General features: G+C 41.0%; 1 protein-coding gene across 1 annotated transcript in view; it reads left to right on the top strand.

Moving 5' to 3' along the window:
* The first annotated feature begins 3,339 nt into the window (after window positions 1-3,339).
* The window catches only part of MAOB (monoamine oxidase B), a 60,394-nt gene continuing 40,379 nt past the window's right edge, over window positions 3,340-23,354 (top strand). Inside the window, exon 1 of the mRNA XM_006090567.3 lies at window positions 3,340-3,432. Within this exon, the coding sequence (XP_006090629.1) occupies window positions 3,387-3,432 (46 nt within the window). The 5' untranslated portion in view covers window positions 3,340-3,386. The remainder of the gene's footprint in view (window positions 3,433-23,354) is intronic.

Genomic DNA, 23,354 nt, shown 5'->3' with positions numbered 1-23,354 from the left:
TATCTTTCTGAGGCTTTATAGCTTAGTGTCTTTGCCTGACTCATATGTTGTGGGGCCCGCTCCTCTGTGCTGTACCCCTTTGTCCCTGTCCTGCTCATGCTATGGCAATAAGGTCATAGAAGAAAAAGCTATCCTCTGGTTCTTTGGCCAGGAAGTCATTTCACTTCCATCTCACCTTTGTGTTTATAAGTCAGCTCAGTGCATCCGCATAGCTGTCAACCTGTTAAGCTTGTTTCCTGTCAACTCAACTTTCATCCAGTTTCTGGCCCTGGGGCAGGTCTTTCCTTTGGCATCTTAAACCAGCTTAGACACTTTTGAGTTGGATATCCAGTCTCTGGCCCAATGTCCCATGACGGGCTTTAGCTCAGATTGAAGTTGGGTCCGCCCCACTCTTGGGTTATTTGAGGATGTGATTCCCCTCTAAGCAAGTCCTTGAGGCTAAAGCAAGTCCATGGCCGCTGAAAGTTCCCCAATTGTCTGCCTGGGGATTTGGACACGCTCATATTAGGATCCAAGCTGATGAGGGATACTTCACTGGGCAGAATCGAAAGCCCTACATTTTAAAATTTACAATTGTTAAATGGTTAAAATTCTGATCCAACATTGTTAAAGAGCTGTCCTGGCTGCTATGGCTGACCCTTTCATCATTTGATCCCCCAGTGTATGTTTAAAAAAGAAAAAAATTAGCAGAGAAGTTGGAAAAAAGAAACTGGTAAGCTCTAAAGAATGTATTATATTTTTTTTTCAAAATTCCATTCTCTGTCAAGTTTCCAGTACTAAAACCAAAAGAAAAAAGTAACATATACAACTTAGATAACATCAGGTGGACTCTGTTCTGCACAGCTTGCCTCTTTATTGAAACCTCCTGTGGCTTCACAAGAAACTCACTGAAATATCTGTTCATGAAAAGCTGGAGAGCAAGGAAGAAATATTAAGGAGATTTGTATCTCTTTGGCATTTAATAAAACAAAATGAAAGGACAGTGAGTTCATTTTAATTGATGAAAGAAGCATGGATTTCATCAAGTTGGAAAGACAAACACTGTTTGGGGCAAAGAGCATTCCTCTGTGCTCCTTGGTAAGAGTTGTTGAGCACTGCTCCATTGGAACATGAATTAGGTTTCTTGTAATTGTCTTTTCATATTTTGTTTTCCTAGGATTACCAAAATGTCTTATTAATAAGAGCTTATTTCGAATAACAACCACAGTGCTTGGCACAGTATTGGTGCTCAATAAAATGTTCTTGAGTGGATGAATAAGAGATAATACATGATCTCTTCCTGAAGGATTTCATTTATCTACTTGGGAAGAAAAGACACGCACAAAAAGAAATTATGTTTCTTATTATTGTGTGCATTGTTAAATTTTCACTATTATTATTCTTTTATCACTATTAGTTTTGTGGTATCTGTACCAAGTCCTAAAGGGGGGCAGCCTCCGTCTTGTTCACTTCTTCCACAGGGCCCAGCAGAGCAGGTGTTCCACCAATGCTTGCATAATGAGCATACACCTTGCCATTAGGAACATCTGGAGCTAGGTCAGAGGTTCTGGAGGATGGAGCCAGCTCCGGAACTGATGGGGAGCAGAGCACTGCAACAGAACAGAGTGTACTCAAGGTGTGTGGTCCACGGACCAGCAGCACTAGCTTGACCTGGGTCTTGTTAGAAATGCAGCTTCAGCCTGGCCAGCGTGGCTCAGTGGTTGAACTTCAACCTATGAAGCAGGAGGTCACAGTTCGATTCCAGGTCAAGGCACATGCCCGGGTTGTGGGCTCGATCCCTAGTAGGGGGCGTGCAGGAGGCAGCCGATCCATGATTCTCTCTCATCATTGCTGCTTCTCTCCTCTCTCTCCCTTTCTCTCTGAAATCAATAAAAAGAAAAAAGAAAAGAAATGCAGCTTCACAGACCCCCAGACCTGGGTGACGCACATTCAAGTTTGAGAAGCACTGCTTTAAAAATATATATATATTCCATTGATTTTTTACAGAGAGGAAGGGAGAGGGATAGAGAGTCAGAAACATCCATGAGAGAGAAACACCAATCAGCTGCCTCCTGCACACCCCCTACTGGGTATGTGCCTGCAACCAAGGTACATGCCCTTGACTGGAATCGAACCTGGGACCCTTGAGTCCACAGGCCGACGCTCTATCCACTGAGCCAAACCGGTTAGGGCAAGAAGCACTGCTTTTAGAGGCTTCATCTGACATGATGCCGAGGGAGAAGATGGATCTCGGGAGCTACTCCACGTAGGAAACGTAGAATCCTGAACAGGTCTGGACAACTGCCTGCATGTGGCTGTACCACCACTTCACTATCCACTCATCTATGGATGGGAGCTGGGGTTGTTCCCATAGCTTGGCTATTGTAAATAATGCTGCAGTGAACATAGGGGTGCACATATTCTTTCGAATTAGTAAACACCTGTAATCTTGTTGAATCACCCCTATGTTTGGCAATGCCAAGGTCCCCAGACCCATATTCCAGGGCCATAAATAGCTACCCTTGTTGCCTAAATTCCACCCTGCCCATCCAAGTCCTTGCCTCTGCCCCCACCAGTTTATCCGGGTTCCTGACACAACAGTTACCAGAACTGACCTATTGATTTGCTCAAGGAACAGTTTGCTGTCTGATCATTGCAAGAGTGAGGCCATTTAAGGTTGTCTTTAAGTTCTGCACTTGCAATACTACAGAGGAGGCTTCCTGAGTTATTTGTGGGCATAAGGGAGGGGGGGCTAGAGGGGGAGAAGAAGTCTATTTGGTAGGAAGATGGCAGGTCTGAGAATCCCACCAAGTACATGCCAAGATAACGACAATACTGTGTGGTGGGTCCAAGTGGGTTTCCTAATCTTGTTGGCTTTTTTTTTCTTTCTAGCTTTTTATCTGGCCTTCACCCCTCACTACTCTATTTCACTTGCCTCATCTGTCAAATGGGTTGTAAGGTTTACCTGGAATCACGCAATGGAAAGCGCTTAGTGCGGTGCCTGGCCCCTGGAAACAGCTGGGTTAGTATTTGCTCTGGTCTGTACTGCTCAGGGGTGCTGCAGGAAGACACCTCAATCTGCCACCCTCCTAACCCCCAGGCTCTATGGTGCACGAAGGGAGCTGACCGGCCAACACTGTGCAGAAGGCAAAGGGGGTGGGGGTGGGAGCTGCAGGGAAGGGCTTTTGGAGGCCCCAGGCAACCTCTTCGCCCAGGAGCCCACCCTCCCCCGGGTCTCAGCGGCAGGCAGAGCAGCGGGCGGCGTCAGTGGCAGCGGGCGGGGCTCCGCTCCGGGGTGTCCTGGGCAGGCGATATAAAGGCGGCAGAGGCCGGAGCGCGCGGGCAGCGGCAGCACGGCGGGCCTGGCGGGGACCGAGATCCCGGGAGCAGAGCAGCGGGCCAGCACCATGAGCAGCAAATGCGACGTGGTCGTGGTGGGGGGCGGCATCTCAGGTCAGTCGCGACCGAGCGCCTTGCCAATCCTGGCCCAGTGCGGGGGATGGGGGGGGGGCCGTGGGCGGGGGCTGTGCCCAGGAGCCCCCAGATGCCCTGAGCACTGGCGAGGATCTAGGGTGTCCAGAGCGCCGCGTAGAGCCCTCCCTCAGGCCTAAGGCTTGGTGCGCCCCTGGATAGCAGCCTGGGGCTGGAAGTCTGCTGAAGGTCTGGGCGAGGTTTTGAATTTCTCCCTGGGAAGGCTGCCAAGCCTCTGCATGCTGTCACTTTTGAAGCAAGGGGGCAGGGGGAGGGCAGGAGAGAGAGTCCCACTTCGGGGTAGCACAAAGGTCTGGCACTTGCCCCCAAGCAAAGATAAGTCATTTGCTCCAACCTGACCCGGACACTCCACACCCGCGTTGGGAGCAGGCCTGCACCACAATGTTTGTTCTCCTGACCCCTGCTCCCGTTCAGGAAAAGGGGTTGGGCTCTGGGGCAATCGATTGCCAAAGACCTTCCTGACCCTGATTCCCTGTGGCTCCATGATTGTCACCGGTCTACCACGGGCTGCAGGGCTTTCTTGGCAAGTGTCTCTTCTCCCCTCATCTTGTCCTTCACCCCCTCTTGCCCTGCCCCCCTCCCCCCGCAGCGCAGGCCGCTGGTGTGGGAAAACTTGGCTCTCTGGCCCAGCCCATATTTGGCAGGGATGGGGACAGAGACTACCTTCTTAGAGACAGGAGGGGGGGGCGCCTTCTCACAGGAGGGGCTCCAAAAGAGACAAGTCAGAAGGAGAGATGCAGTCAGTGGGGGAGGTCCCTCTGAGGAGGGTCAGTCGGATTCTATGGGGTGGGTCCGTGGGAATAAGCAATGCTTCCCCAACAGCCTGCTTAACAGAGCCTCCTGGTGCTTGAGCAATACTTGGGCCACCCAAGGATGTGTTGGTTAAGACTCTGAGCAGATCTCAGGAGCAGGGTTTCGCCTGCTCCCTGGGAGGCTGGCAGGGCGAAGGTGCTCTGACTCTGCTGTGCCTGGTGAGGAAACCAAGGCATTAGATGTTGGGTGCCTCTCCTGATACTGGGCAGTTTCCTCCATTTCAGCCTTCCTCACCTTTAAGTCAGATCTCAGGCCACCGCTGCTGTTTGCCGGGCCCTCCTGAGCTCACCCTGGCCAGACTCTGTGCCCAGTGCTGCAGGTACATAGAGGCATAAACACAACAGCACGCTGAGGTGGGCCAAGGCTATACAGATTTAGTTTTCTTTCAGCATTTTTGATATCTTCTCTCCTGGAAGAACTTGGACTTAAGAGTACATCTATCTAGGTGTTTTAGAAGTATTACTAAGTGCTTCTTGATGCTGCCTTGTAAAGCACCCCATCTTTTGGAAGCTGAAGGGGCTCTTTCCAGGCCCCCAAAGTCTTTTTCTTGCCCAAAGTATGTCTAAAGGGTTCAGATTCTTCTATCCCCTGATTTTCCCCTTTCTGATTTGTATTCCAAACCTTTAAGCTCACTGAAGTTATGTTAAACTCCTGTGGGAAGGATAGATAAGGGTTTAGCTATTTTTACAAGCAGTGGTGACTCTCTACACTCAACCCCCACACACAAATTCTCAAAACAAGGACCTTCTGAGCAGATCTCCCTTTTCCCAAGAACATTGCATGGAATCAGCATTGTTCCAAAAACCAAGAAAGCAGGGTTTCAAGGCTTTACTCAATTGTTCTATCTGCTGTATGAGGATTACACCAATTTGTCATGGCTAGATCAGTTTGTCATGGCTGAGGTCATTGTGAAGACCAAGTGAAGCAATGAGTGTGAAGATAACTTTGCAATTTTGACATATGACACAATGTACTACAAGGGTTTGGTCATTTATTTAAACAATAGGCATTAGGGTAGGCTGTGGTAAGGGATGCAAGTGAATCACATGATTATTGCCCTGGAGATTTGTCCATCCAGGAAGGGACTTGAGATACCCAAACAAGGCAATATAAAGTAGAAAGCGGTATGTACCACAAGAAGAGTCTGTTCATTGATTCATTCATTATTAATTCATTCAATGAACATTTACTTTCTGTCTCACATCGTATTCCCAAGAGAATGAAAGGTGAATTCTACAGGACGGTTGCTCCTGGGGTGCTCACAAGCTGATGTGGCAGGCAGAGTCATGAAAAATTAATACTAATGACCTATGATGAGAGATGCTTTAGTAACACATGAAAAAGTTCTAGAGAAGGTGATTAGAGAGAATGTCTAACTGAGAAAATCTGGGCAGACTTCACAGAGGAGGTGACAGTTGAAGTAGGTCTTAAAGAATGAATATGAATTTACCAGAGGACTAGATGAAAAAGCATTGTAAGCTAAAGAACAGCTTCAAGGGGGAGGGGGAGTGGAGAGATATGCAAAAAAGGTGAATGGACCATGGCTGATTAGAGCCTCGTCCTTATGATATGCCAAGGTTGCCGGTTTGATCCCCAGTCAGGGCACATACAAGAATCAACCAATGAATGCATAAATAAGTGAAACAACAAACCTCTCTCGCGCGCGCACTCTCTCTCTCTCCCTCTCTCTCTCTCTTTTATCAATAAATAAAATTTTTTTAAAGAATAATGGGATTAGGAGGGCACATTTCCAGTTATAAAATAAATAAGTCAAGGGGATGTAATGTATAGCATAAGGAATATAGTCAATAATGCCATAATAACTTTGTACAGTAGCAGATGGTTACTAGACTTATCATGATGATCACTTTGGAAGGTATATAAATGTCAATCCCTGTGTTATATACCTGAAACTAAGATAATATTGTATGTCAGTTATGACTTTTAAAAAATTAATTAATTTACAAAATCACAAATATGTGAAAGAACATGGTAGCATGCTTAGGGAACCTTGAGAACTTCAGTGTGGAGAGTTGGGGGGTCTGGTAGGGCCCCAAACTACAAAGGTCCGTTGGAATAAATTGTGGGGAGTCTTGTATGTCAGCCTCAAAAGGGTTAGTACTTTCTGTGGTCATTGAATGGACACTGAGGATTTTTCATTCACAAAGTGGCATCTGTCAATTGACAGTATTAGCAAAAAGAGGGGCATGCGGAAGAGGAGAGCAGGTGTTGGGGAAAGAGGAGCCATCTGGAGTCGGAGGTGCTGGAAGGACATGCAGGGAGAGATGTCTAGTGGGTAGAAATGCAGGGAAGACGTTGGGTTTGCAGAGAAGTTTTAGTTGAAGCCCTGGAGTAAATGAAATGATCCAAACCGAGAGTGTAGAGAAAGAGAGAAGGTCCAGGACAGACCTGAAAGAGTGTATGCTTATCTTCACCACGTGAAGGAAGATATGTCAGTCATTCTCCATAGTGTGATGAGAGAGAGGAGGAAACTGAGAAACTGGAAGACACTTTGTTAATCTCAGAGCTTAGCTGCGATGTCATTGCCCAGGGTGGCTTTCTTTTTTTTCTTTTTAAAAATATATTTCATTGATTTTTACAGAGAGGAAGGGAGAGGGATAGAGAGTCAGAAACATCGATGAGAGAGAAACATCAACCAGCCGCCTCCTGCATATCCCCCACTGGGGATGTGCCCGCAACCAAGGTACATGCCCTTGACCGGAATCGAACCTGGGACCTTTCAGTCCACAGGCTGGCGCTCTATCCACTGAGCCAAACCGGTCAGGGCCAGGGTGGCTTTCCTAAATCTCCCCCCAGATGGAATTAGATGCCTCTGTTTAACTCTCCTCTGCCACATTGTTCTTTTCCATGAGTTTTTAATCGTTCATGTATTAGTGTAATTACAGGCATACTTTGTTTTATTGCATTTGGCTTTATTGTGCTTTGCAGATAATGTGTTTTTTACAAATTGAAGGTTATAGCAATCCTATGTTAAGCAAGTCTATTGGTGCCATATTTTCAACAGGTTCAGATGATGGTTAGCATTTTTTTTAGCAATCAAGTATTTTTTAAGGTATGATTGTTTTTTAAATATATAAAGCTACTGCACACTTAATAGACTACTGTATAGTGCAAACAGAAATGTTATATGCACTGGGAAACCAAAAAAAATTCATTTGATTTGCATTCTTGCTATATTCACTTTATGGTGGTAGTCTGGAACTGAACCTACAATATAGCTGAGATATGCCTTTATATTCAATATCTTTATTTTCCACTAGACTGTAAGCCTCTGGATCCTGGAAAGGATCTTTTTTCCTTCCCAGAGAACCCCCAACGCTCAGGCCCAGAGCTCCGCCTGGCCCAGTTAGCACTCAATGAATATGTTGAATTAATGAACTTTACACCAACAAAGTGGCAATTGATTTGATCAGAAATTCACCTCCATTTACTACCAACCCTTTTGCATTTCCTGCCAACTCATGTTAAGAATAGGAAACATGGTAAAATCAGAATTTTAGAATTAGTTAAGTGGCTGACTCAATGATTTACATTTAAAAGTGCCTGAATTTGATTCTGATTTTTAAACGTCGTTAATTATTAAACTTGGTACATTCTGATAATTCTCTGGTAGTTTTTTAAGCTGTCAGCAAATTTTAGTCACTCCCATAGCTTTTTAGCAATCTATGTGGTATCTAGATACATGCCTACTGACATGTCTGTCACCTACGAAGCAAGTCATCTCTGGAATCTAGATACATGCCTACTGACATGTCTGTCACCTACGAAGCAAGTCATCTCTGGAGTCTTGGCAAAGTAGCAGCATTTTCCAGGAACTGACCATAGCAGATTGTTTCTGTCTCAAGGCTCCGTTTTAGTGTTTGGGCTGGTGAAACCATGGAAACTATCTTTGGCAATTGAAAGAAAGTATCGCCCAAGCTTGAGAGAGGAGATTCAGCCATCTGAGGGTGGCAGGCACTTGCCTAAGATCCTCAAAGAGTTGGAGCCAGCCTTCAACCTTGTAAGCAACACCTGGCAGGTGATCTGTGCACCCGGGAGAGCAAGCCTGCTGCAGGCTTCCAGGACTGGTCTGGGCAGGGAGTGTCAGAGATGGTCGACGAGGGATCATGAGCTGAGTGAGGGACATGATAGACAGATATGATGTGTGTGTTAATAGCAAAACCACCTTCTCATCTTGGATGAAGAAAGATGAAGAACATCCCTGGGCTTCTGTAACCTCTGGAAATGTTTTAAAAAACAATAATTGTGTAGAAGTGCTTGGTAATTTGGATGTCCCATTCAAGGAGAGGGTTGAGAGGGACCATATGGCAAAGTTAAAAGACCATATACTGGTACTTTGGTGTCGAACAGATGCGTTGTCAATTCCATTTCCTGTACTTACCTATTGTGTCACCTTGAAAGTTCCATAAGCTTCTTGTTCTTCAACTCCCTCTCCTTGAAGGTGAGATTTCGAATGCCTTTATGGCAGAGGATTAGAAAGGATGTACATGAAGTTCTGTCCACTGTGCTAGCATTAGATGAAATGTACATGAAGAATTTTTTTGGAGAGGTGGAAATATTGTTTTAATAACATGAATTACAGAAACAGTACTTACTTTAAAAATCTGTAAATGAAAGACAAGCGAAAAAAGAAAATGAAAATTAACTATAATTGATCTTACAAAAAACTACTATTACTATTGCCACTTATTTTCTTTTTGCAAACCATCTATCATATTTGCCGCATCATTGGTAGTCCTTTTAAAATAAGTAAAACATATTATGGATGTTTAGTTATATTTTAGATGCTTTTCTTTTTTATGATCTTGATAACTTTATCTTACTTCATATGATTATATTTAATTTATTTAACCAATCTCCTCTGGCTGAACATCTGTATTTTTAAATTTCTGCTATTTTAAAGCTATTAGGAATATCCTTATACCTAAACCAGTGTGCATAATTCTGATTATTTCTTTAGGAAATTCCTAGAAATAAATATTGGTAATTCTTTGAAGGCATTTAATAATTGTTGCAAAATTGTCGCCCAAGAAAGTTGTACTAATTTACTTGATGGTGGAATTTTAATAACGGGCTTCTTAATTACTTCCATAGGAAACTCACATTCCCCTTCCACAACAATACAGAGAAAACCATGGTTCTCCACCAGTTTGCAGTTGTAATATAACTAAGTTATAGGTCTAGAAATTATAAATACCTTTAGTTTTAGAAAATGTCACTGGTAACAAGTAAATTTTGCTTTCTCCAATATGTTGGCAAACTGATTTTTGCAAGTACTATTTTATCCCTACCATGACTTACTAGAAACATATTTTTTCATACTACTTTAAAAGTTTTTGGATGCCATTCATCCTGTGCTTCTAGAGGTGTGACATCACTAATTCGATAATTCTGTTGTCTTTCAGCATAGAAAAGAAAATAGCCCTGTAAAAAATAATGATCTATGATTAATTATTTTTACCCATTTGGGTAAGACAAATATAATCTTTGTTCAAAGTCTATTGTAACAGCTGATCAAACAGCTGTTTCCTGTTTAAATTTTAATTTCCTCTCTAGTTTGCATTCAAATCCTATGTTAGATTTTAATTTATTTAGGAGTCCTGTAAGATACAGTTGACTTTCAGAATAGCCCTTTTATGCTATGCCAGTGGGTCAAAATCAAACAGTCCTTGTTCAGCACTGATGATAAACACACACAAAGGCATATACTCAAATGAGTTATACTAGTTCATCAAATGTGTTTTCCTATCTTTTTTCTTCAGGGGAGAAAAAGAAATCATGTTTGCTCATTTGTTCATTGATTGATTGATTGCTTCATTCATTCATTATGCCCTTATCAAATGTCATATTTACAAAACATTGGGCTAGGTGTGGGGATATACAGATGGGAGGGGCACATCAAGCAGAGGGAGGCACATACAGCTACATACACGCAGATGCTGAGGGGTGGTGGGAATTAATGCCAACCAAGTTCATTTGGTTCAGATGACACAGAGAGGAGGATGGCAGCTTTATCAAAGGACCTGAAGGAAGATTTGATGATAGAAATCATTGGAAAGATAATCAGCCAATTTAAATATTCCTCCTTAAAATATAGCTTAAGTGGTTGAGATTCAAATATGTGCTCTAATATACACGGGGTGTTGAAATTTCAGTTTCACTCTTTTTAATGTTGGCCCTAAAATGGCAGTGTAGTGGGTGCCGTAGTGAGCTACCCAGCCCTCTTCCGGATAGTCAGTCCCCCACATCCGGAAAGTGTTGGACGATGCTGGTTCACAGGTGAGTCCCTCTCTGGAAATCGCCCTTCACTGAGAGGAGCTGACTCACTTAAGGGCATTCCTTTACCCTGGGGGTACTCTGCAACAGATATGTAGGTATAGCAGCTTGGCACTCTTGTCTAAAGCTGCTGGTAGGATTGACCGAAGCCTCCATTGTGACTGTACTCAGTTCAACTCCTCCCTCTGCACAATCCCATTTTCCTTACTGCTTTACTCGTGTTTATCCCTGACAGAACTTCAACATAGAAATTTCTCTCAGAAGCTTCTTACCAGGGACCCTAATATAGACAGACAATAATTGAACAGCATTGTTGTTATGCATGTCAAAAGGTGTTCTAACCCTGAAGCTTCAGTCAGTTGGAGGTGGAGGCCATTAAAACACTTGGGTGGTTTTGGGTTTTGTTTTGTTTTGTTTTTTAGAATACAAAAAAAGCCTGAAGGTCCTGGGAGTGTGCTGAGTCACAACATTTTGAATTGGCATGTGGAGAGATATGATCCTCTGTGTAATTCAACAAATGATTTAAGGGCCAGAAAATCTATTTTTTCTTTTTTGCCCCCAGTAATCTGCTATTGGTTTTACGGTTGCGCAGAGGAGACAATTGTCCATTTAATATAAGTTTAGGATGATTGAGAAAGGCAGGAATCCTGTGCCCTGGGTCCTGACGATTCTAAGCAGCCGTTTCTGTTCAAATTGTAAGACATCAGTGGGAGGGATAAGCAACCCCTCCACTTGTGTGATTGATGTGCATCAGAAGGGGAGGGTACTCAAAGCAAGGTGCTTAGGATCCAACTGTGGGAGACTTTCCCTACCGGCTCATTTTCTTTACAAAGCATAGAAAAAGACTATATATAATTCAGAATTATATAAAGTCCAGTGGTGACAACACTTTGTCTCATTCCAGAGAGAGAGAGAGAGAGAGAGAGAGAGAGAGAGAGAGAGGGGAACCCTGGCCTTCTCAGGCCTGTCAAACCAAACCTCGTAGAGCTAGAACTACAGCATTGTGATGACATTAACACTTGAGGATTCTGTTCTCTAACTGTACAAGACAAAGCAAAAATTATAGAAATGCTTGTGAAAGGAAATTGGGGGCTAGTTTTTAATCCTGTGATTCAGCCTCTTACATTTACTATCTACCCAAAATCTTTGCTGGAAGCATACCAATCTATCTGTTTGTCTCCTGCTAGTCTTCATTTAGAAAACATGATGTGAGTGCCTCCTATGTGCTAGGTGTTAGGAATAAGAAATCAGTTCCAGCTTAACACATGCACACACACACACACACACACACACAAATAATGATGTTAAACTGCATTGTCTGTGCCTATTAATTGTTGGCTCATTTATAAAAAAAATGTACTTTTTGAATGGAAGAAACTTTTGTGTTTCTTCACTTTTGGAGTAAGAATGGATGCTAAAATAATTTTGGTTTTGGTTTCCAACTATGTCCTCTGCTAGCTTTTTTAGTCTCACACATGAATGGTGTGATATTCGTGGCTTTCTGGGGGGTAAGTAGAATTTCATACCTGCATTTTCTGTTATCAAAAATCAGGCTGCACGCAGGAGTGGTCAGACTCTGAAAGGACATCACATGGTCCTAACTGATAAAGGCAGAACATCCCAAATGCACTGCCTGTGATCTTTCCTCCCTTTGTTCCTTTCCCTCTGACTTCAAGGAGAATGTGTCCACAGGGAGATTGGGTTTTCTGTCAATAAATCAGTCTGCCAGTCCACAATATTGAACTTCCAGTGGACAGGTCTGAGAAATGGGGAAAGTACAGAGGTTGAGATGACTGTAAGTTAAGGGAGGCAACAACATTTTGTGTGCAGGAGAAAAATGATTTGGGGTTTATGTTTGCTTTATTTCTGGGTTTTAGTTTGTGGACAGAAACCTATGAGAAGCTGATGAAAATGAGAAAACATTTTTCTCCTATTGTGTTCTTTTAAAGGTATATTTCAGTAAACCAATGTCTTTTAAATCTGGCTTTATTCCCTATAGATGAATTCCTTTGAAAGGAGTTTGTAGGTTTAAAGATTGAGAAGGTTGGGGGCTGATAAGAAGGCTGAAGAGATTAAGCAAAGAAAGACTCATGGACACAGACAACAGTATGGTGATTGCTGGAGGGAAGGGGCCTGGGGGCGGTAGTAGAGGGTAAAGGGGGGGATAAATGGTGATCAAGGAGACTTGACTTGGAGTGGTGAACAGACAATACAATATACAGATGATGTGTTGTAGCATTGTGTACCTGAAGCCTACATAATTTTATTAATTACTAGTCACCCCAATAAATTCAATAAAAATAAATTTTAGAAAGATTGCTTGAGAATAAGTTTTAAAACAATCTTTAAAATTAAAAGCATTAGTGAATTTTAAATTTCCAATGAATGTATATGTGTGTGTGTGTGTGTGTGTTAAGATGTTTTAATAACTTTTCTTAGAAAATAGGGATCAAAAAATAGTAGCACTTAGAATTTAAACCAGTCTTCAAATCATGAATTCTATGTATAAATTCCTGGCATTGTTTTTCAATATTTTCCAAATGCAGTGGATGAAGACTTCAATGACAATGAAAACTGATGTTTGTGAGTCATTTGTAAACTGAGTATTCAGTCTTGCTTCTAAAATAATTGTAGCTCTGTGTGAAGAACAAACAAAATTCGTATGCAAAATAGAGTAACAATAATATTGCCTCATATTTCTAAACGACCTTGGTTACATATAATTCTTGTACACATAAGAAAGGCAATATTAGGTGTTTGTTTCTCAACAAATACATCCTTTCTATAAGGTGGCATGTGCAGTGTCTTGATTTGTATAGTTTTACATTAAGTGAAAGGTCAGAAAAAGATTAAGTGGAAACATGGTTTGAGGGCTTATTTTACCCTCACACTATTATTTGTCTAGTTAAATATTGTTTCCTACATGTTTGGCCTTTGAGCCTTATGGTAGAGGAAGTTTGGACCCTATAAACAGTTATTTAACTACTATTATTTTCCAAAATAGTTTCCATGACCTAAGAAAAGATTTTCCAGCTTTTCATGCCATGTATTAACCAGGCATTTTAAAACATCCCAGGATCCCACAGTTTCCTGCTTCCCTTCTACATCTTTAGCTGCTCCTCCAGTCTTCTTTGCCTACTAGCTGTGCCTCCACTGTCCCCTTTTTTGGGAAATAAAACCGTCTTCAGACCAGTTTTCAAAATGAGACTCTTGACATTTGTAGTAGATACCGTAGGAGTCCTACCATCTGCCCTTGGCACTCATTCTCATACACAGGGACTTATGGCTTCTGATTTCTGCAAGTATTTGCCTGAGGGCCTTCTCTGGCCAATGGAGCCCTTCTTGCCTCCCATCCAGGACAAACAAGCAGTGTGGTATGGTTAATGCCAGGAATAGCCATTACTTAGGACTGACAGGATAAATAACCCAGCTTCCTCACCTCTTTGTTGGAATCATGGAGGCATGTTCCACACCCTTTCAGAGTCTACTTTTAAATATTAGATAGGAAATACTTTCCAATTTTTTGAGGAACCTCCATATTGTTTTCCAAGGTAGCTGCACTAATTTACAATCCCACCAGCAGTGTACAAGGGTCCTCTTTACTCCACATTCTCCCGGTTCAAAATGTAGTTCTGATCTGTCCACCTCACTGTCTCCTTGAGCTGGGGTTCCTCACGTGGTCCACTGTAGTTCTCAGAGCCTGCTCATTCCATCATTCAGTCCAGCCCTTCTCCAGTCCACTCTTTTCTTTTACTGAGATGAAATATATAATAAAAAATATACCATTGGAATCATTTAAAGTGCATAATTCAGCAGCATCAACTACATTCACATTGTTGTGCAACCACTGCCACCATCCATCTCCAGAATTTTGTCATCATCCTAAAGTAAAACTATGTGCCCATTAAACACTAACTCCTCAGTTTTTGCATTCCTCAGCCCCTGACAACACCCATTCTGTTTTCTGTCTCTATGAATTTGAGCACTTTCAGAACTCCATATAGGTGGAATCATACAGGATTTGTCCCTTTCTGTCTGGCTTATTTCACTTAGCATAATATCTTCAGGATTCATCCACCCAGTCTACTCTTACAGTGAAGGAAGAATAATTTGTTTTCAATGGGAAAAAATTCACCTTTGATATTTTTAAGCTACACGAAAGTATGTGTTGCTGACATGAAGCCAATGAAGTTGTTCAAAGATAAAGTTGATTATCCATGGGCCTCACCCCATCCTAACCCTCCTGGGATGGCCAGTGTTAACAGCCTGAGATGTATCATTCTAGACTTTTTTCCTGGTAGGGCAATCTTTCAAAAATATAAATCTCATGAGGTCACTCCTTTGCTTTAAACCCTTCAGTGGTCTTCCATAAAGCCCAGGATAAAGTCCGAAGTGATGTCCATGGCCCTGACACACTGGAGACCAAGCCCTGCCTACCTCAGCAGCTTCATCCCCCATCATTTTCTTCCACTCACACTGTAACTACAAGGGCCCATTTTAATGTTGTTGAATAATCTACCATGATCTCTGGCCTTTGCACTTGCCCTTCTCCATGTGGAATCTCTTCCTAGCTCTTTTTCCTCCCACTTATCACTTTGGTAACTCTTGATCATCCTCCAGAATTTCTTTTAAAACTCACTTTTTTTATATACTCTGGTTTCTCTTCAGATCGCATAAATCTTTCGCCTTTTAAAACTCACTTTTTTTGGGGGGGGGTCTCCTTCTCTGATAGCCTTCTGCAAACTCTACTTCACCTCCCAGTTACACCTTTCTGGCACCTGTTTTTATACCTTTTCTGCCTTCTCTACTCTAAGCTCCTGGGTGGGAGCGCTCTGTGTTCTTCACCTCCTGGTTCAGTGCCTGCAGTTAGTAGGTTCACAGTAAATATTGTTTGGCTCATTAAATCCTTCTTTGATAACTAAATTTACAACTTTAGGTTTAAATTGCATTTGGGCCCTTCTGTGTTTGCCCTGTTTTCTGGATGACTTTAATGTAGTTGTTATGATGCATTAATAATTATTACAGTACCTGGTTGGCTAGGAAAATTATATTTTTAATGAACAAGTGTCTTCATTTTCCCTGAGTTTTCTTATCCCATTTTTGACATCCAGATCCTCAGCAGTTACTTGACTGCAGCTATGGCTCTAATCTACCATAATACAGTATTTAAGTTTGTTTCTGAACTGATAGGTGACTAATATTAGAAACATTTTAGCCAAGATGTTTAAATGCTCTCTCTTGGAGAATGATTATGCACTTGCTGTGCATGTAGTTTTTTGTGAGCCTCTCAACCATTTTCAGTGTGCAGATTTCACACTCGGATGAATGGCCAATAGCCATAGGATGATTGTGATACTGCAATTAAAATAACCTAATCCAAACACGGATTTCCTGGAATGTGTTTTCCTTGTGGTATTATTCTATGTAAAATCTCCCCTAGCTGGTTTTGCTCAGTGGATAGACCGTAGGCCTGCAGACTGAAGAGTCCCAGGTTCAATTCCGGTCAAGGGCACATGCCCAGGTTGTGGGCTCGATCCCCGTAGGGGGTGTGCAGGAGGCAGCCAATCCATGATTCTCTCTCATCATTGATGTTTCTATCTCTCTCTCCCTCTCCCTTCCTCTCTGAAATCAATACAAATATATTTAAAAATTTGTATTGTGATTCTACTACTTTTGCAAACCACCAGGAGAACTCAGTGGCTTCAAAATTCACCTGCACTAAGATAACCGACAAATCTCTGTATATTTTCAACCAAGTTAACAAGTGGGAAAATAAATAAATGAATATGGGCTTTATATGTGGACCAGTTAAGAGATACCAACGGAATTAGGGGAATCTGGGATACAAATGGACATAGTAAGACACAGAGCTAAGAATGTACATGACACCCCATTCCCACAAAGACACCCAGAGTAAAGAAACCCCAGAAATAAAAACTCATGGAATCAAACAGAGACAAAGAGGCACATGAGAACATAACATCACAGCATAATTTTCCAGATTTAGAATTTGTTATTAAAGGTTTTTAAATGTATTTTTATAACAATGTGGGTAAGTGGTGACATTGACATTTTCAGTTTCATTTGTTCCTTCATCTAGGAAGTATTTGTGAAGGGTCACAGGATCCCCAGGTCTGGATTACACCTCCTTTCAACAACGTGGAATTGACCTCCGCCATTATAGGTGGCTTCATCTTTCAATTTGGAATTCTGATTGATTTTACAGTTTGGCGCTATGCCCAAAGCTTGGGAGTACAGAGAGCTTGTTTAAGGTACTTAAACATAAACAAACACACTCAGAGACATATTTCAGTTAGAGCATAATGTTAAAACACATTAAAAATACAAGAAATTTCTGTAAGTAACTAACACAACATAGACCAGGTATCTTTCTCTTCTGTAATCCAATGCTTCAAGCACAGAATTTAAATGCTCGATAGGAGTTAAAAATTAACTAAGCTCTTATAATATCTCTAAAATATCAGACGCTGAAATGACTTTCAGCAGAGGAAGCAGTTCCATTTTCTAACGAGTGCCCAGATGGTGCTATTAATTAAAGGGAAGTCTATAGATTTTAGATGTGAGGCAGAAAGGTTGTGGAGCTGACATTGTACTGTCAATATTTGGAGATATCTTTGAATCCTTGCTCAGGTGGGAGACTCCATTTGTATATTAAGACATTTTTCCCTTGCAAAATTTTTGTATTGGATTTATAAATGAGAAAATATTTGGAGTAGAAAATTTGTGGTTGAAAATTTAATAGGCATTTGTGATCAGATGGCCACATTGACATTAAAATGAGTTTTGAGATACATCAGATTTTGAGAACTGCATCCTGATAAACCCATCAGAGTAAGTTGTTTTGCAAACTGAACCCCTCTTCATCTTTCACAGCTGGATTAACTGACTTCTCTGCCTACCTTTAAGATGAGATTTCGAATGCCTTTATGGCAGAGGAAGGAATCAAACTTGGCAAAACTGTGGAAATCCATCTTTAATTATTCCTAAAAATATTTCTAAGAATGGGTACTAGTTAGTTTACTTACAATACCGAGTCGTTAAAATAATTGAGTCTCCTAAAAAGATAGCCACAAAATCTGCTTTTGCTTTCTATTTGGTATGAACTAATAAAGTATGTCACTTTGTGTAAATCATAGGAGATACAGGTTTAGGTGAGGGTATATAGGTGGATTTATTTTGGAAAGACAAATGAGTTCTTTCATTTCTCAAAAAAATGGAAGAGAGTCATCAGCTGAAGAAGGCTCGGGGGTTGCCATGTAGGACGTTTTAGAAGAAAAGGTATGAAATAGCCATTTGAACAGTGGGAAATTACACACTAAGGTTCCAAGGAGTTATTCATTTAATTGCATGAAGGTATCCGTCAAATACAATGGTCTTCATTGTAGAAAAGAGATGTTAAAGTATTCTTTCTGATGATGATTAATCAAAAGATACTGCTTTGAGTGCTCCAAGTTCATAAAAATTATCGACAGAGAAAACATTGCTTTACCCTTCTCTGATATGGTTGGTGGGCATTTGAGCAGTCCATGATACAGTTTATCCAATTATTTTGTTATAGGTTAAAAAGAAGGTAGTTTAAGACCCAGTCATTTTTCTGATGCATAGCTTGAAGAAATATTAAAGCCTAGGAAATTATGCCGCTAGATCTGTAGATAAATCACCTACGCTGAATCAAAGGATGATGAGAGATCCTGCAAAAATCCATATCTTGTTAATAAGTACTTGTAGGGAGATGGAAGTGACAGAGAAGCAAAGGCCTGATTAATTTCCAAGTCCAGCCTGCCTATCACCAGATAGCAACAGTGGGCCCAATATATGCAAATAATTTAGCGCACATAATCTTTGCACCAACTCTGCCTGCAAGGTATCATCCTGTTTTACAAACTGAAATCAGAAGGAGTTCAGAAGTTACTTGCCCAGGATCCCAAAGTGCCTAAGAGACAAAATGGGCTTGGCACCTAATTCTTCCCATTTCAAAGCCAAACACTCCGTAAGGTATTGGACTCATTCATGGAACAGATATTTGGGGGGGTATTTACCTTATAATGGGCAATATGCCCAGTAGCTTATATTTTGCCTCAGTTCTTTCACAGCTGTTTGATAACATAGGCAGTAAATATTTTCACTCTTTTACAGGTCAGGAAATTGAGGATGAATGAAAGAGAGAAATTTGACTGCCTAACCAATGGCAGACTCGGAATATGAGGGAGACTAATTTTTGAAAAGATGAAATTTCCTTCTTGAAGTAATAGACAGTCCGTTTAACATAAGGAATTAAGATGGTTGTATTGGTTGTATTGGCAAGGGTGGGGACCTACCATTCAGCATGAAATCTAGATATTCTGGCTAAAAGTGACTGAGTTTGTTTTAAATGAATGGGAAAACTACATCCCAGCTGCAGACAGCAGTAGATATTTTATATATTTTATTTTTCTGGAAGTCTTTGCACTAGTGTTCATTTTTGTGTGGCAGGTCTTCTAACACTGACAACTGAATCCAGAGCCTCTCAGTGAGATTTAAAATGATCCTTTTTAGAAAGTCTAATTTTCCCTTAAAAGAATTGAACCTAATAAATATATAAGTAATTTCATCTGAATTCCATTTGAGACCTTGTCTTCACAAACATTGTCAGCTTGTTTTGGCTTTCTGTTAAATCTTTTATCAAACTACATGCAGGATTTGGGCCAGACATGGAGAATTTCCAACCTGTCTCCAATTTGTTGGTATGAAATATCAGAAAAAACTTCTTTCCAAAAATAATGTTAGCTGAAAGCTTAAAATTACAGAGCTCCCAAAGGATTCTTGTGGATTTAAATACAAAGTCTACCTTGGTAAAGTCCACATTTTATCTCCTCTTTCTTGAAGCTCTAATTTATCATTTCATTTTTGGTAAAAGAAGATGTTGAAACAGAGAAGTATTGAAAGTATTCTCCAGCCAGCCTCTGACCCTCTTCAGGCCATTTGTAACATCTGGCTCTTTTAGGGACTAGGATCTAAGAATTGGGTGAGCCAAAGGGAGTGTGGTATCTCTCTGATTTTATATTCTACCTTAAAGGTGTTTGTGAGTCTGAAAAATCATGTTGATAATCCATAGGAGGGCTACAATCATGACAATGAGATATTTCATCCTCAGATCATAGTCAAGGAAATGACCATGGCATCATATGGTTATCTTCTATGCTTAAACAACAGTATTTTTAAAAGAGTATGTTTTTATTTATTTACATATAGTCCACCAAATTCCCCAAAGAATTTGGACCAGGTGAATTAAAAGTTTAGTTTTCTGTAACAGTTTTTTTAAATGAAGAATATAACACACAAACATGAAAAAGTCAAACTGTAATTGCTGGGTTTGCATCCTGTTTTTATGGGAGACCATATCGAGGTAAAGCAAAATAAATGTTGTCTACCACAATTGCAATACACAGAAAATACCCCACTCTTTTCAAACAACAAAGGGTAAAGATAAAAAGCTTGGAAATGGAACAAGACTCATTATGATTACTGGCATTTTTGGAAAATGCAATGATTTGCATATAAAGCATGATGAAGAAACATTTTTTTTGGCTTTAGATATATTCTGAAAGGCGTTGGGAGGCAATCTCCTCATATCTCAAAGCAGCAGCATCGGGAGAAAGGTTTCTATGGTAACTCACGAAAGCTTGATGTCTATCACTTTTTAAGAACATATATCACCCCATGGCCTGAGGCTTTGTTCAGCAAAAGTCTTTATTTGAGAAGTTATTGCCATTTATTTTCGTGTTACATATTTTGACCATCTTAGGGAAAAAGAGAGCAAAGGGCTTCCAAGAAGATGCGGCATCTTTTTCATATTTGGGGGCAAGATACGAATAACATAATTCTTGACTTTGCTTCTCAAGAATAACCATGATGGTACACATTGGTATGTGTGATTTATGCTATGTGTTGTTTTAATTTTCCAAAAAGTTATGATTGGTATGTCCTCAGGAAAGAGGAGTCAGTCTGTACTTAAGGAGGAAGAAACTGTTCAGCCAAAGCACCTCATGATGAGTAGTTCCAAATGATTGGAACTGACAGGCTCCAGGCAGTTTTTACAGATATATTTTGTCAAGAATGTTAATAAAGAAACATTCTAATTTTAAAACTTGACATGCTTTGAGACTTTTTTTTAACAACGTACATCTTTGTGTGTTATAGAAAATAATGTGAGTCATGAAAAACACATAGGACACAGAAACAGAACTGGGTTTTAGCACTAGCGGTGCCATTGCTAGCTGTATAATGCTCAGCAAGCCCTTGAATCTCTCTGAGCTCCCATTTCCTAATATGAAAAATAGGAGTAACAATGCCAGCCACACAGAATTTGTGTTAAGGACTGAATGCGTGTAGGAATATTGGAAACCGCTGTGTTGTACATGTGTAAGGTGGTTATTATTGGTTGGCTGTCTTTCATCCCATCTCTTTCCCCTAGAAAAAGTCAGGAGTATCCTTTATCATTTCTGATGTGATTGGAGAAAATCAGTTTCAATGTGTATAAATATTTTCGTTTCTTACACTATAGTAGAGGCTTGGTGCACAGATTTATGCATTGGTGGGGTCCCTAGGCCTGGCCTGCAGGGATCGGCCTGAAACCGGCTCTCCAACATCCTCTGAAGGGTCCTGGATTGCGAGAGGGCACAGGCCAGGCCAAGGGACCCCACCTGTGTATGATCGGGCCAGGGAGGAATAGTGGGAGGGCTCCAGGGTGTGTCTGGCCTGTCTTCCCCAGTCCCCATCGGCAGGACCCCAGCAACAAGCTAACCTACCAGTCAGAGCATCTGCCCCCTGGTGGTCAGTGCACATTATAGTGACTGGTTGAACAGTCGAATGGTGGGACACTTAGCATATTAGACTTACATACATATATAGATTAAATATACTATGTTTATATAGACACCATTGCAGCCATTTATTTATTGATTGATTAAGTAATTAAATGTCATCTTTGTTGTTAAATGAATCCATTTAATAAAACTGTAAGTAGCATTGAGGAGACACATAAATAGATGATTAAACTCTCATAATCTATATATATAAAAGGCTAATATGTAAAGTGTCTCCTCAGGAGTTTGACTAGGCGACAGGGAGTTCGATCACTCGCTATGATGTGCACTGACCACCAGGGGGGCGGCACAAAACGAAGGGAGGCCCCGGCCAGCAACCGGAAGGCCCTGATCGGTCCTGATCGCTGGCCAGGCCTAGGGACCCTACCCGTGCCTGACTTTCGTGCACTAGGCCTCTAGTTCAGAAAATAAATTTCTGAGTTTCAAGGCTACAACATAAGCTGTTTAGGCAGTATCCTGCACAAGGGTGCCCGGCTGATGCAGTGAAAGAGGGCATGCAACCCAGCCCACATTTTGCCAACTAAGCCATTTGAACCAAGGTGAGTCGTATTTGACTGAAAGAAGGAGGTCTTTTTGAAATTTACCTGCCAGGAGCATGCACCTTCTTATAATTTACACACAGGTATGGAATGTTCTAGCTATGGTCCTGTGGCTTGTATGGTCTGTGGTGTTCTATGGAAGGCATTCAGTGTTCCACTGTGTTTAGCATGAGCAAGGCTGCTGGGCATGCTTGTTATCTGGAGTCAGGCTGCCTGGATTCGAATGCTGGCTCTGCCGCCTGTTCGCTATGTGACCTTGGGCACATGAGTTGCCTCTCTGTGCCTCACATTCTAAATCTGACACTTCCTAGAGCTGTTGGGAGAATAAATAAATTTTTACATGAAAAACACTTAGAGTAGAAGCTGGCACACAGTCAGTGCTCAAAAGGTTAGCTGTTTTTAGTGACATCTTCACCTGCCTCTCTATTCTGTGTTGAAAGTTCAACAATTACTATCTGAATTCCACCTACAAATACCACTTTCCTTTAATGAATTACACTTAATTTGAAAATAGTTTTCTTTTCACCCCAGGCTTCTTTTGCATGTATTTGTGTTAAATAACTAAAAAGCATTTTCTTTAGAGACATCAAGAATCCCAGTTCTTCTATCAGAAGGTCATTTGGTTGTTTTTACTTCATAAAACCATTGCTTTATCAGAAATGACCAGAAGGTGATGAGGGCTGTTTATATATTTTGGCTTTTTTCTTTCTTGGAGGAATGCCTATATTATTTACCAATATTATAAGTTAGAGATGCTTTGAGGTACAGTGAATTTCATTGTCAATTTTAGTTAACATGAATTTTTTTTATAATTGGGACGGAATCATTTATATAGCAGCAAAATACAGATGTTTCATAATGTTTTCAAGACAATTAAATTTCCATTTTAAAACATTTTGTTAAATATCAGATTTTGATATGAAGGACATTCGACAGATTAACAAAGCAAAGGATGAGGCAGATGGTAATTTTGATTTTTTTTCACTTCCCTCTAAATCCTAACTTGTCCACTGCTCTAAAGACACCTTGAAGAGGCACCTCTGTTACCTGCACTGTGTACTTTTCAGTCTCTTATGGCATCTAACGCTTGGGCTGTTTTCCATGGCACAAAACTGGAAGCATAGAAGGCTAAGAATGCTGCACACCACTCCACTGATTTCCAATCTTTAAAATAATTTGCGTGTCTAACCCAAATTTAGGTCTCCAAATAATTGAGATAGTTATCACTTTGATAAATTTTTTCCAAGTAAACTACTCAGGAAGAAGTAGGCATTAGTCTACCATTATTCCTGGGTGCCATGCTATGATTATTCACCTGAAGGAGACTCCTTGAGGTGAAATCCTATGG

Source organism: Myotis lucifugus, unplaced genomic scaffold, assembly GCF_000147115.1.
Source record: "Myotis lucifugus unplaced genomic scaffold, Myoluc2.0 scaffold_76, whole genome shotgun sequence".
Lineage (NCBI taxonomy): Eukaryota > Metazoa > Chordata > Mammalia > Chiroptera > Vespertilionidae > Myotis > Myotis lucifugus.
The sequence above is the reverse complement of the archived record's forward strand: the minus strand, read 5'-3'. Positions and strand labels throughout refer to the sequence as shown.